General features: G+C 36.1%; 1 protein-coding gene across 2 annotated transcripts in view; it reads left to right on the forward strand.

Annotated features, from left to right (window-relative positions):
- crb2b (crumbs cell polarity complex component 2b) overlaps positions 1-12,551 on the forward strand; it is a 47,749-nt gene extending 35,198 nt beyond the window's left edge. For both annotated transcript variants that reach the window (XM_082187828.1, XM_082187829.1), the window contains 6 exons: positions 1,074-1,627; positions 2,441-2,606; positions 4,259-5,132; positions 7,587-7,691; positions 8,707-8,833; positions 9,872-12,551. In XM_082187828.1, coding sequence (XP_082043954.1) covers positions 1,074-1,627; positions 2,441-2,606; positions 4,259-5,132; positions 7,587-7,691; positions 8,707-8,833; positions 9,872-10,093 — 2,048 coding nt within the window. In that variant the 3' untranslated portion in view covers positions 10,094-12,551. The remainder of the gene's footprint in view (positions 1-1,073; positions 1,628-2,440; positions 2,607-4,258; positions 5,133-7,586; positions 7,692-8,706; positions 8,834-9,871) is intronic.
- The last annotated feature ends 1,935 nt before the right edge of the window (positions 12,552-14,486 follow it).

A 14,486-nucleotide genomic window follows, 5' to 3' on the forward strand; every position in this document is an offset into this window, starting at 1 on the left:
TAATGATAATTTGACAGGACTGTGTTTCAAGAGTCATATTTTCACACGTTAAAGCTGCAGTCTGTAGTTTCTCCTCTTTGTCGCCATCTCTGTTCGAAATCTGCAATTGCAGTTATTCGCGGAATTATCAACTTTACGTGGGTTGTGCCTCGGCACGGCACAGCGCGGATGAATCCAGTATTTTGAGGAGAATGTGCGGCTGTCAGTCGCCGCCGGTGTGGATCCTGGCATTCGCAATCACAGATTCTACTTTTGGGAAGTATGACCAACATAAGAATTTTCACGTGTCAATCTGAACAAGTAACATCCACTTTTGTTCTGACCAACTAAGGGGAAAAAAGCATTGCAGTAAATCATGCTGATTAAATCTAACGATCGCTTCATATCACGTCAAACCGTGCAAACTATACTTTCTCAAAATATACGTTCTCAAATTGTTAATGTTAACAACATCAGCATTGCGTGACTACTTTTAATGTCCTTCCGATATTTATCCTTGTTTTCGCATGGGCCGGTTGAAGTCTCTTTTTTTCTGTAGCCGCTCCGAAGTCCGAAGTCTTTTGCATTTTACAACGGTTGAACCTCCAGTTGGTGATCGTCGTTTGAACCTTTCCGGATCCGCCATCAAATTGATAAGTTTAGTTATATCAAGTGCTGTGAGAAAAGGCTATAAATCTCCTCCTCCAGCATCCTCACACTCATAGCCTACTAGCCGAGACTCTTCTTTATGTGGACAGATGTGACGTAATGACGCAAACACATGCTCGAATTTCCCACGGAAATCCACCAGTACCACTGGAGTTAAAAACATTATTACAAGCTTACCGTTTTGAATCGAGCTACGGCAAGCAGAGAGTTCTGAACACTGGCTGGTTATGTACTTGCTCAAAAATGTATTATGGATCATTTTTAACCCAAAAAAGTTACGGACTGCAGCTTTAAACAAATCTAAGTCTTCTAAAGCAGGCCTTATCAACTATAAATTCTTGTTTTCTTATTTTTGAGGTGTACATGTTTTCTCTCGTATGTTCTGGATGCTTTTCACTAAAACTTTTAAGCGTTTCCCCCAACAGAGCACTCTTCATGGACGTTCAGTCACGAGCGCAACAGAAGCTTCGCTGCGTTCCCCATCCTCCAGAAGCACGACTCAAACCTGAGCGTGTCGCTGTGGCTCAGATCACGGCATTCAGACGGCCTGGTCTTTCAGCTCCAGCACGAGAATCAAGCTTACTTCACTCTTTTTCTGAAAAATGGCTCACTATATATTGCGATATACAACTCCATCAAAAAGGCCTCCAGATTCCTAACCGATGGGGAGAAGGTCTTTGTGGCTATTAAAAAACAGCAAGGCGTTTTTGTGTTTAACGAAACGCAGCAGATTTCTGCCAGTCACGTTGATTTTGAGGTGGAGGCGGGAGATGTGGCGTATCTCGGTGGGCTTCCCGAAGGAGAAAACACTGCACAGTGGGGCGGATACTTCAAGGGTTGTTTGCAGGACGTCCGGATAGACGACACACAACTGTTCATGTACTCGGGGAGCATCAGCCAGAAACCACAGCATTCAAGCTACTTACCCAGAAACTCATCGAATGTGCTGGAGGGGTGTGTGGGCGACCAGACGTGTAAGGTGAGACACTACCGTTCAAAAGTTTGGGATCAGATTAAAGAAATTAATACTTGTATTCATCAAGGGTGCATTAAATTAAGTGACAAAAGTGACAGTAAAGACATTTATAATGTTACAAAAGATTTGATAAGCTTTCAATTTAGTGAAGTGGAAAGCACTGCTAGCATGAATTAACATGTTTTAACACATTTATTATACATACATTTATTCATATAACGCATGAATTAGCACATTGCTAGCATGTTTTAGCACATTGCTAGCATGAATTAGCATATTGCTAACATGTTTTAGCACATTTCTAGCATTAATTAACATTTTGTTAACATGTTTTCACATATTTAACATGAATAAGAATGTTTTAGCAGATTGTTAGCATGAATTAGCATGTTGTTATCATGTTTAACAGGTTTGCTAACATGAATTAGCATGTTTTGGCTCATTTCCAACATGAATTAGCATGTTGTTGGCATGGTTAACAAGTTGCTAGTATGATTTAGCATTTTAGTAGCATAACTTAACATGTTGGTTACATGTTTTAACACATTGCTAACAGTAATGTCGAGCCAAAAATATTGTTAACATTTGTCAAGCCAACATAATAAATGCTGTTCTAATGAACTTTTTATTCATCAAAGAAGACAGGAATTATTTGTAATAATTGTAATAATATTTCACTATTTTTACTGTATTTTTGATCACATAAATGCAGCCAAAAACAAATCTTACTGTACTAACTTCTGCTGAGTGTTACACACTTTTCTGGTGTTTGTCTTGACTCCTCAGATGTTGTACTATCACACATTGTGTTTGCAGATGAAGCCCTGTGAGAACGAAGGGAAATGCCGGGTCATCTGGAATGACTTTGTGTGCTCCTGTCCGCTGAACTTCTCCGGGAAGACGTGTGACACGCGTGTGTGGTGTGTGAGCGACCCGTGTGACTCCGGGACTCAGTGTGTGGATCTGCCTGATGGTTATGAGTGTGAGTATCCGACTGACTGAGCTTCAGTGTTCCCTGTTTTATTCTGTTTTTCTTGTTTAACTTAACTCAGACGAAACCCAACTAGTCATATGAAAAAAATAAACATTTAACCCTTATATTATGTTTCAGGTCAGTTTGACCCACAATGCATTTTTTGAGTTTGTTGGAAAATCTAGGATGTTTTCCTTGAAATCTTCTTGAACTTGACCCATACATTTAGTGGTTAAATGCACAGACCCTAAATAATTTTTTTAATAATAATAAAAAATAATGTATTTTGTTATGTTTCTCAATATTTATGCATTTTGCAGACACTTTTGTTTCAAGAAATGCATGTGCATTGAAGGTGTAATTTTTTTTGATCTTGACGTTTTTAGTGCAATGCTCTAATGTTAGAACTTCAGGAAAGCACATAAAAAAAAGAAAGAATCCCCCCCCCCCCCAAAAAAAAGTAAATAAATACAGTTTTGTTTTTGTTTTTCATTGTGTAATTTTTGGTTCATTGATTTGAATCCAATTGGATTCAATTTGAAAATATTACATTATTTCACCAATAATCTGTCAAAATAGAAGCTTTATGATTTTAAATGTTAAACTTTGAGGGTTTCAAAGTTTTGCGTCAAAGAATATTAACATATTGAGAGAATTTAAGACATAAATATTAGTATTTTAACTTGTAGCCTAAAATAAAAAATTTCACAATTTTTTTTAAATTTAATTTTCATAGTTTATTGTAATTTATAAGAGTAATATATTTCTGTCATTTGTTTGTTATAATAATAATAATAATAAAAACAACATTAACAGTTCAAATTGAAATATATGACAAAATAATAATTTACTGGCTATCATGTAATATTTTAACTTTTACATGGTGGCGGTGGCGCAATGGATAAGACGCATGCCTTTGGTGTGAGAGACCCGGGTTTGAATCCACTGTGAGACACCAATGTGTCCCTGAGCAAGACACTTAACCCCTAGTTGCTCCAGAGGCGTGCGACCTCTGACATATATAGCAATTGTAAGTCGCTTTGGATAAAAGCGTCAGCTAAATGAATAAATGTAAATGTAAACTTTTAGTGTAAAATACATTTTAATATTAAGTAAATTTTTATTGAATAGTCAGTTTTTTTGTAAGTTACAACTGTAATATTTTCTCTCATTTTTTATAATTAGAGTTAAAACTAATAATGGTAATAAAACAGTAAAAGTTCAAATTAAATTTTTTGTCAGTCATGTAGAATTTTAACTTGTAGTGTAAACTTTTTTTTTTATATTATCGCATACATTTTTTATTGATTAGTCATAGTTTATTGTAATTTACAACAGTGATATATATGTCATTTTTTTATAATAAAATGGTAAGTCTAAGTTGCAATATATGACAAAATAATCACAATACATTTTTTGGGCAGTCATGTAGCCCTATATGAAAAATAATTGTAAAATATAAACAATTAAAATAAAACACTAGCTAAAAAAAGATCAGTTTACTTGCACACCATGACCAACATCAGAGAACCGTGACCATGCAAATGTATTGTTAAATGATTGACATTTCCAGTGTACGTCAAGTAAATAATTGGATTAGTTCAAGTAAGGTGTTAACACACTTGTGGCGCCCTGTGTTAACACACTCCTCCTCACTCCAGGTTTAGCCAACGCCACATTTGAGAGCAATGCTCTGAGGTTCAGTGCCAACGGCTCCCTGTTGTTCCCAGTGACGCGGATCTCCATGGATCTGCGAACGCGCGAGGAGAACGGGACGCTGTTGCGCGCCTCGGACCGGCTGGAGTTCTTCTGCATGGGGCTCCTGAACTCCTCGCTGATCGTGAAGTTTCGTGAGGGTAACAGTCTGGATGTGCACGCTTTCACCAGCGACGTCCCCGTTTCGGATGGAGAATGGCATCAGGTGTCGTTGCTCTACTCATCCGTCTCGAGGAACTCAGCGTCCCGTTGGATGCTGGCCGTGGACGGTCGGATATCGGGATCCAGTCTGGCGGCGTCTGGCGGCTTGGACTTCTTCAACTCCTCCACCGTGTGGCTGGCGGAGAACTACACCGGCTGTTTGGGAGAGGTGCGGATCGGTGGGGTTTATTTACCGTTTTCCGGACGCCTGGAGGACGAGGCGCCGCAAACGTCCCGGTTCATCCGAGTTGGCGGGACGGCAGAGCCTCAGCTGGGATGCTCCGGCTCCCACGTGTGTGTTTCCGAGCCTTGCCTGAACAACGGCTCCTGCACGGACCTCTTCAATCTCTTCGCCTGCACATGTGTCCCGGGATGGACGGGCGAACGCTGCGAGGAGAACGTGGACGAGTGTGTCCAACAGCCCTGTTTCTTCGGCGTGTGCCACGATCTGCCCGGGGACTACGTGTGCGAGTGTCCTGATGGATACGCTGGGAAGAACTGCAAGGAGGAGGTGGACGGGTGCCAGGAGCATCGCTGTGAGAACGGAGGCTCGTGTGTGAAGACGGTCCTGGGACACACCTGCGTCTGTCCACCTGCTCACACGGGCCCGTCCTGCCAGTGAGTGATGTCTGCAGATGATGGGGCCCGGGGCCGGTTGCAGAAACAGCCATTATGTTAACACAGTATCTTAAGTTCCAGCATGACCCACTAGCAGTCAGTCTGGGGCAGTCAATCTTCCTTTTCGGAAACAAATTAGGCCAATCTACGTTTTTTTTTTATGTAAATTATTTAAAAAAGCTATGAACAGTCTTAGGCCGTGTGTCCACCAAAGCGTTTTTTTTCACGCTGAAGCGCTCTGCGTTTTTTACAGGTCGCAGAGAGTTGAAGAATGTTCAACTTTGGGTAAAACGCAGCGCTCATCACAGTCACTTTACCAAACCGTCCAATCACAGTGGTGGAGAGGCGGGACTAATATCACACTGACCAACCGCCACATTCTGCTTATACAACGTCAACCGATGACAACAAGCATAATAACGGAACAAAATAATTTAAAACAAGAGCCAGAGGAAAATACGTTACATTGTATCGACATTTTAATATAGAATCAACACAGAAACAAAATAAGTGTGAAATGAGACACTAGTAACACTTTCGCGGATATTACGTATCATAACAAGCAAAGCGTCTCAACTGAAAAAAACAAACGCTGCCAAAACAGCTCTCAAGCGCTCATAGCTAGGCGTTTTCAGCAAGAGCGACTAGGGTTTTCAGCTGGATAAATACGCTTTGGTGGACACACGGCCTTAAAGAAAAAAATTGAAGTCTAACTTGAAGGACTAGTCTTAGAGGTTTATGCAACCGGCCCCTGATCTTTGAATGCTTACTTGTTTAGCTTGACACTTGGCTAATACACACACACACACACACACACACACACACACACACACACACACACACACACACACACACACACACACACATATATATATCTATATATATATTGAGAGAGGTCTCTTCTGCTCACCAAGGCTGCATTTATTTGATCAAAAATACAGTAAAAACAGTAATACAGTGAAAAATTATAACAAATTTAAACAGCTGTTTTCTATGTGAATATATGTTAAAATGTCATTTATATCTCGTGATCAAAGCTGAATTTTCAGCATCATTACTCCAGTCTTCAGTGTCACATGATCCTTCAGAAATCATTCTAATATGATGATTTGCTGCTTCTTATTATAGTTCTTCTTAATATTTTGAATGTAGTTTTTATTTTTATATCTTCCATTTCATTTTACTTTTAGTTAAAGTTTTTGTAATTTTATTATTTTGTCATTTTTATTCTCAAAAATAATTATAGTTTTAATTTTTTTATTTCAGTTTTAGTTTTATGATATCAAGTTAAACTTCCAGGTTTGGAACGGCATGAGAGTGAGTAATTGATGACAATTTTCAACCCAAAAAGTTTTGGGTGAAATATCACTAAGACTTTCGTTCATCTTTAAAACACAAATGAAGATATTTTAAAAGAAAATTTGGACTAAACCACTCGATTAAGATTAGTTTTACAATCTCTCTGTAAGGGAAACAATCGCTCAAAGGAATTATTAATTCATTTTATAGGGAATTTTGACAATCACTTATTTTACGGCCGAACAAATGAATCGTCCTGCGCATTGTCAATTCAACATCTTGACCAAAAATGTATGCACCTCTTGATGGAAATAACATCACAACATTCATTTCCATTACAGGGTTAATGTTGTATTGTCAATGCAAGAGTCCAGCTCTCTGTAAAGTCTCCTCCAGGACATCACAAACACTTTCAGTGAATCTAGGAGACGATTTGTGTGTGGAAATGATTCTTCATGCTTCTCACAAACATTCTTTCACAATCTGAGTCTGATGAATTTTGACATTGTCATCCAGGAATATGACCATCATGTTTCGTCATCATACATGAGTGTTTAAGAAATGAAAAGCTACACACTCCATCAATGAGGGTTACAGTAGAAGAACTGTTGCCAAACATATAACACAGAAACACAATAATCACTGCAATAATGATCCGAACATCGACTCTTAAGCTTTTGCCTATTTAAATCTAAACAGCGACTTGAATAATAACCCCGTTAGCGAGGCTTGAAAAGTCAAATGCGTTCCTCTATTAATCAACACTGCTGGAGGAACTTCAAGTTTGCTTCGAAGATTTGTGCAGAGTTTATCTGGGAACCAATTGATCCATATTCAAAGAAAAGGACCCTGGTTTGATTGAGTTTAATATCTATAAAGCCTTGTTGTATTTTCACATTATGGATTATGTGATAAAGGTACTAAAGCTGTGACTGCGGTGGAACCCTTTCAAATGCTGCATCTCTGTACCTAACGTGTGCATATGAGTATCTCAGAGGGACATATTGGTATCAATAGTGCACATGTTAGTGCCTAAATGGTACATATTAGAACCTTTTGAACGGGTACCGTCCCAGTGACAGATTTTGTACCTTTTTTTCCTGAGAGTGTGTCATTTCTTTTATTGATCATTGATAATTCAGTGTGTGTCATCAGATGGCGTCAGTGTGTTGTGGATTCAGACTGTGAGAATGGAGGCGTTTGCACTGAGGGATCCTGGGGAAGGAACTGTACCTGCAGACCCGGCTTCAGCGGAGAGAGGTGAGATCCTACACACACACACACACACACACACACACACACACACACACACACACACACACACTCATCATGTGCAGATTATTACGCCTAATGGACTTATGCTTTACCCAAACATGTCCCTGGATCAACACTCCTTTCAGTGTATTGAAGGGACTAGGAAGAGGACGACTAGCGTTTGAAAGGAATATCGTTTCAGTGCTAAATAAGCAGTGCTATATTATAATGTTACTGTTTTCTTCATAACTGATGTACTGTACGCTGCAGCATTGCCACTGTTAATGAACTGAACTGATCTTAATCTTGACACTGTTATCTTCTCTAGAGCGCTGAATTGAGTTTATTTCATAAATGATCAACTTTGGTACACGTATTGAACTATATAATTTGAGCAGAATAATGACAGTATTGTCTTCTGTAGAGCTGAAGTTTAATCCGTTCTATAATTGTAATAATTTTAGTACTTCAACTTCAACTTATTTATTTCAGTTTATAGGCAGCATTTCTAATTTATTTGAAATTTATAGCCTATTTTATTTTTATTTTTATTTTTTTTCATATTTAGCTTTAATCTATTTTTATTTCCGTTTTAGTTTTGGTATATTCATTACTTAAACTTATTTCAGTTTATAGGCCGCATTTCAAAAAAAAAATTATCTTATATTTATCTTTTTTTTATTCTAGCTTTATTTCAATGAACAAAAATGACTTTTAATACTTTTAATTTTAGTAACAATAACAGTGCAACAGAGGATGTTTATTCAGAAACAAATCATGCTTATACAGGAAAAATATTGAATTTGCCAGATTTGCACACAAATGTCTGTCCACTTTGCTCTATAATGCAAAATATAAATGGTGAGCAACATCTGGATGTTTGCTCTGCATCTGTAATCAGGTTTATATAAGTCTAGCAGAGAAAAAGTTGCTTTACCACCTCACTTTAATGGTGGTATCTTTTAATGTAGATATACAATTGTTGGCACGATAGTTAGACTGAGGACTTTTTGTTTTCCAGATGTGAAGTGGATATAGATGAATGTGAGTCGGACCCGTGTCTTAATGGAGGCACGTGTGTGAACAGAGCCAATCACTACCTCTGTGAGTGTGTGTCGGACGTCAGCGGAGAAAACTGTGAGAACACGGTGAGATGTTGCTTCTCTTCGTTCAGCTGGTTAATGCTTGGCCCTTTTGTTTCATCCATCTTCTTCTATGGCCCTAACAAATCTGTTTGTCTTTTTTCCCAATTTTTTTTTTTTTTTTCTGTTTTTTTCTGCTTACATTTTTCTGGAATAGGTTTTATTTTCTTTTTTTTGTGTTAATATAACCATGCCTAATTCATTTAAATCATGGAACTTATACAATTTAACAACAATTTAGTAAAAGTTTTCCATTTTTCTGTTCAATTAGCCTATATCTGGATTCAATTCATTTTAATAGTTAAATTAAATGTCTAATGAATTTAACAATTTCTTTTTAAAAGTGTGACAGAAATTAGATTTTTAGGGCCTCTATGAAATTTTTTGCCAAATAATGTTTTTCCCCTTCGAATTTTTTTTTTTTTTTCTGGATTAGTTTTTCCCCACATTTTTCTGAATTCCGTTTTATTTACAAACATTTTATTTAACCATCAAAAACCATGTCTAATTAATTGAAATCATGAATTTAATTAAAAGTTTACCATAAATTTAATTTTTAGGGCCCTATGAAATCCGCTTTATTTTTTCTTATTAAAGCTAAAGAAAATGTTTAATTTTTCTTATTTGTTCGGTATTCCGTTTTAATGGTTAAATAAAATTTTAGTAACGTATGTCGTTTAACAGCACTTTAATAAAAGTTGAACAAAAATTACATTTTAGGAAAAGTTTAACAAAAATGTATTTTGATTTATTTATTTTTCAAATTCCATGTTTTCCATTTTATTTTTTCTTGATTTCATTTTAATGGAGTAATTACACTTTATGTTAAAAAAAAGAAATCAAACAGCATATCTAATCATTTGAAAATTGTAACAATTTAATATCATATTAAAAATATTTACAATAATAGGGCCCTAAGAAATATTGTATTTTTTCAGAAATTCGTTTTTACGCTATTTTTGTGTGTATGACTCCGCCATTTTGTCCACATGTCCTGCAATGAGTGAATGCCAGGGCTGTAATGTTCTCCGTGTGCTCCTGTAGAAGCAGCTGCAGGAGGAGCGCACGCCGTGGCTGCTGGTGGCCGTCCCGCTGGCGTGTCTCGCTGTCCTGCTGGGAGCACTGGGATTGGTTTGCCTGGTTCTCACCACCCGGAAGAAACGCCAGTCTGAGGGAACGTACAGTCCCAGTCAACAGGAGGTCGCAGGAGCTCGGCTAGAGATGGGCAGCGTGCTCAAAGTGCCTCCGGAAGAAAGACTCATCTGACACACATCTCACCCTCATCATGACTTATGAAAGAGGCAAAGCCGCCAGGAGTGGCTGTTATGAGTCGAGGCACGTTGAGCAAAGCTTCGTGTGCCTTCAGTGGAGGGATAGAGGAGATAAACCTGGCGTTCTCCACTAAAAAGAAAGCAGTGTCTACTGTACTTCAGCTCGGGACATTTAGATCTACAGCCAATGTGCACGGCAAAAAAAAGAGTTTTGTCTCGTTTTCCACAACAAATACCTAACTTGAGAGTTACAATTACTTGAGAAGCAAAATGACTTAATATCTGAAGTCTTTTTTACTGAAAAAATTATCAAAATTAAGTTATTTTATGCTTAAATCAAGACAAAAAAATAATAATTGTCCGTGAGATAAGAACAATAATCTTGTTTCAGGGTTTGGACGGTCGTGAAAAATCTGGCATAGAAGTGATAGATTTTTAAAATAGCAATTTCCAAGTCTGGGAACGTTTTGGAAAAACAAACAAACCCAAAAAGTTATATTTTACATGAATACATAGACTTTCGTGGAACTTTAGGTCATGAATATTTGCAGAAATGTGGTTTTCCCTATTCTTGTTTTAAGCACAAACTCAATTCATTTTGATGATTTTCTTCAGAAAGCAAGACTTAAAATCCAAGTCATTTTGCTTCTCCAGTTAATGTACTGTATCTTGATTAAAAAAAAAAAAAACATTTTTGTATAAACTGAGAAATATAAACTGTGACCACTTTCCATACATAGAATCATTGTTTCATTCATAGTTTTCAGACTGATCACAGGCCTGTCAATCATCTGTGTCAAGCCACTAAAACTTAGATTATCTCTCTAAAGAAGAAAGACAAAGACGTGAACAAACACAGTTTCGGACACTTGCGATCCATATACTGAAACAAGCGGGACAATCTAAAACACTTGAAGAGTGCTGAACGTGCCCTAATGTCCAAACACTGAGATTTTAAAAGATCAAAGTCAATATACACGTTATTTATGATGCATTAAATTGCACATCAAGCATTTCTATGGGAATATGCTTAACATGCAAGTGTTAGCGCATTGTGTTCATATTCTAGGTTTATTTGTTTGTCTGTCATACAATGTATGTTTTATTAATAAGGTCGTTCACAAACATATCTGTTGGCTTATATGTGACCCTGGATCACGTCACCAGTCACACGGGTATATTTGTGGCAACAACAATACAGTGTATGGGTCAAAATGATCGATTTTTCTTTTATGCCAAAAATCATTAGGATATTAAATAAAGATCATGTTCCATGAAGATATTTTGTAAATTTTCTACCGTAAATATATAAAACATTTATTTTTGTGAGTGAATGCTGCACAATCGTGAACACAAATGCACAACTTTAAAGGAGATTTTCTCAATGTTTTGATTTTTTTGCACCCTCAGATTCCAGATTTTCAATAGTTGTATCTCAACCAAATATTGTCCTATCATAACAAACCATACATCAATGGAAAGCGTATTTATTCAACTTTCAGATGATGTATAAATCTCAGTTTCAAAAAATTGGCCGATGTGACTGGTTTTGTGGTCCAGGGTCACATATATAGAATGCATCATCAATATCAATCAAGGTCTTTAAATATCACTGTCTTACTACATTAGTACTTAGTACAAACCTGGTAAAAATAACATTACATGAAAACTATGAATAATGCGGCAATAATTCCAACGTTGTGTGCAGTGTAGCTTGTGTAAATACACTGATACAGTACCTAAATGTGGCCATCGTTTAATATTTTTCTTCCTCCTGTGTAATGAAAAGCATCTATTTATGATAACATGATATCATTGAAAATGAGACACAAATACTAAAGCTGAAATGCTATATTTTATTAATGATTGTAAAGAAGAGAAAGATATTTTACACAAAGTCAACGCATTGCTGTCCATAGCAGTTTGCATGTCAAAAAGGCCTTTTAAATACAGGCATGTGTTTTATATAATATAAAAATTGGTTGAAGCATACACTGTGTGCCTTGCTAATATACCCCAAAAAATCTAGAATTTTGTTTTCAGAATCCACTTTTTTTCTCTTCATTTCCTTTAGCAAGGTTTTTATCAAATGTGTTTTGTGAGTAGTTGTGCGCTACACTGGACTGAGGTTAGAGGAGTTAGTTACGCTGTAGAGAACAAGGGTTTCTGTATAAACACGGTCAGTATTTTGGTTAAAATCCACTTGATGTGTTTCCACTGGATTGACAGATACAGTATTGTGTGTCTCTGCTGTTACAGTATTACTGTGAGATGTGATGACTGTATTTGTATTTTTATATTATGTTGTGTCATTTACTGTTTCTTTCTACTTGATGTAAATTTTTAAATCTATGATGAAACATCATTTTATATTGCTGTATGTGACATTACTGAATGTTTGAGTGGCTGAAAAACACACATCATCAAATTAAAATGTATTTTATGTCATTTTATTACATGGACCATCCCTCTGCAAACGCAGCTGAGCTCATTACCTTTGATTTTTTTTGCTATATTAAATTTGATCATTTTTCAGTCAAACTGTGATTCTTAATACATGTATGAAGGGAATAAGTCAAATGTAAGTGTGCAATAAGGTTCTATTAATTAATGTTGGTTAATTGGCAGACGAGCAATACAAGTATTTATTAACCTTTGTTAATGTTGGTTAATAAAAATACAGCTGTTTATTGCTAGTTCATGTCAGCTCAAGTCCATTAAATATTATCAGATACAACATTTGATTTTAATTATGTATTAGTAAATGTTGAATTTAACCAACGATCTCCACACATCAGATAATGAGTCACACAGAACATTCCACAGAGAGAAACTCCCTTAGACAAAGAAAACATTTGACACCTCCTCAACTCATTATTGGCCATTTCACAAAAGACATGCTTTCATTTTATATCATAAACCATGAACACAATATATGCTGAAATGATGTTTGAAGTCATAAAAAAATAAGAAGTGATTCTTAAGGCCCGTTCACACAAAGAACGATAACGATAACTACGGACGAAATCATTCAGTTTATTCTAGGAAGTTTATTCTTCTGTCGTCTGCTCGCTCTTTAAAGCAGGATGGATTCTGATTGGCTTTCATTGTTTTTATCTTTCATCAGCTGGAAAAAAAAATCATTCTGAAAGTGTTTCCAGTGATATTGTTTCTCTGTGCCTTATTGTTATAAAATATATGTGGACTCAGATACTATAACTATAAACTATAAAAGAATAGCAAAGTTATACTCACTTATATTACACTACTAAGATCACATTACTCACTTATATTACACTACTCACATCACTTATATTACACTACTCACATCACTTATATTACACTACTCACATCACTTATATTACACTACTCACATATTGCTCACATCACATTACTCACATCACTTTAGTCACGTATATTACACTACTAAGATCACATTACTCACTTATATTACACTACTCACATCACTTATATTACAGTACTAAGATCACATTACTTATATTACACTACTCACATCACTTATATTACACTACTCACATATTACTCACATCACATTACTCACTTACATCACTTTACTCACTTATATTACACTACTTACATCACATTACTCACTTATATTACACTACTCACATCACTTTACTCACTTATATTACACTACCCACATATTACTCACCACATTACTCACATCACTTTACTCACTTATATTACACTACTCACATCACATTACTCACTTATATTACACTACTCACATATTACTCACATCACATTACTCACATCACTTTACTCACTTATATTACACTACTCACATCACATTACTCACTTACATTACACTACTCACATCACATTACTCACTTATATTACACTACTCACATATTACTCACATCACATTACTCACATCACTTTACTCACTTATATTACACTACTACTCACATCACATTACTCACATCATATTACTTATATTACACTACTCATTTATATCACATTACTCACTTATATTACACTACTCACATCACATTACTCACATATTACTTATATTACACTACTCATTTATATCACATTACTCACTTATATTACACTACTCACATCACATTACTCACATAACACTATTCACTTACATCACATTACTCACATATTACTCACTTATATTACACTACTCACATCACATTACTCACTTATATTACACTACTCACATCACATTACTCACATCATATTATTACACTAGTCACATATCACATTACTCATTTATATTACACTACTCACTTACACCACATTACTCACATCCCATTACTCACTTATATTACACTACTCACATCACATTACTCACTTATATTACACTACTCACATCACATTACTCACTTTACTCGCATCACAATACTCACTTACATCAC

This window comes from Leuciscus leuciscus (genome assembly GCF_965113295.1).
Source record: "Leuciscus leuciscus genome assembly, chromosome: 13".
Lineage (NCBI taxonomy): Eukaryota > Metazoa > Chordata > Actinopteri > Cypriniformes > Leuciscidae > Leuciscus > Leuciscus leuciscus.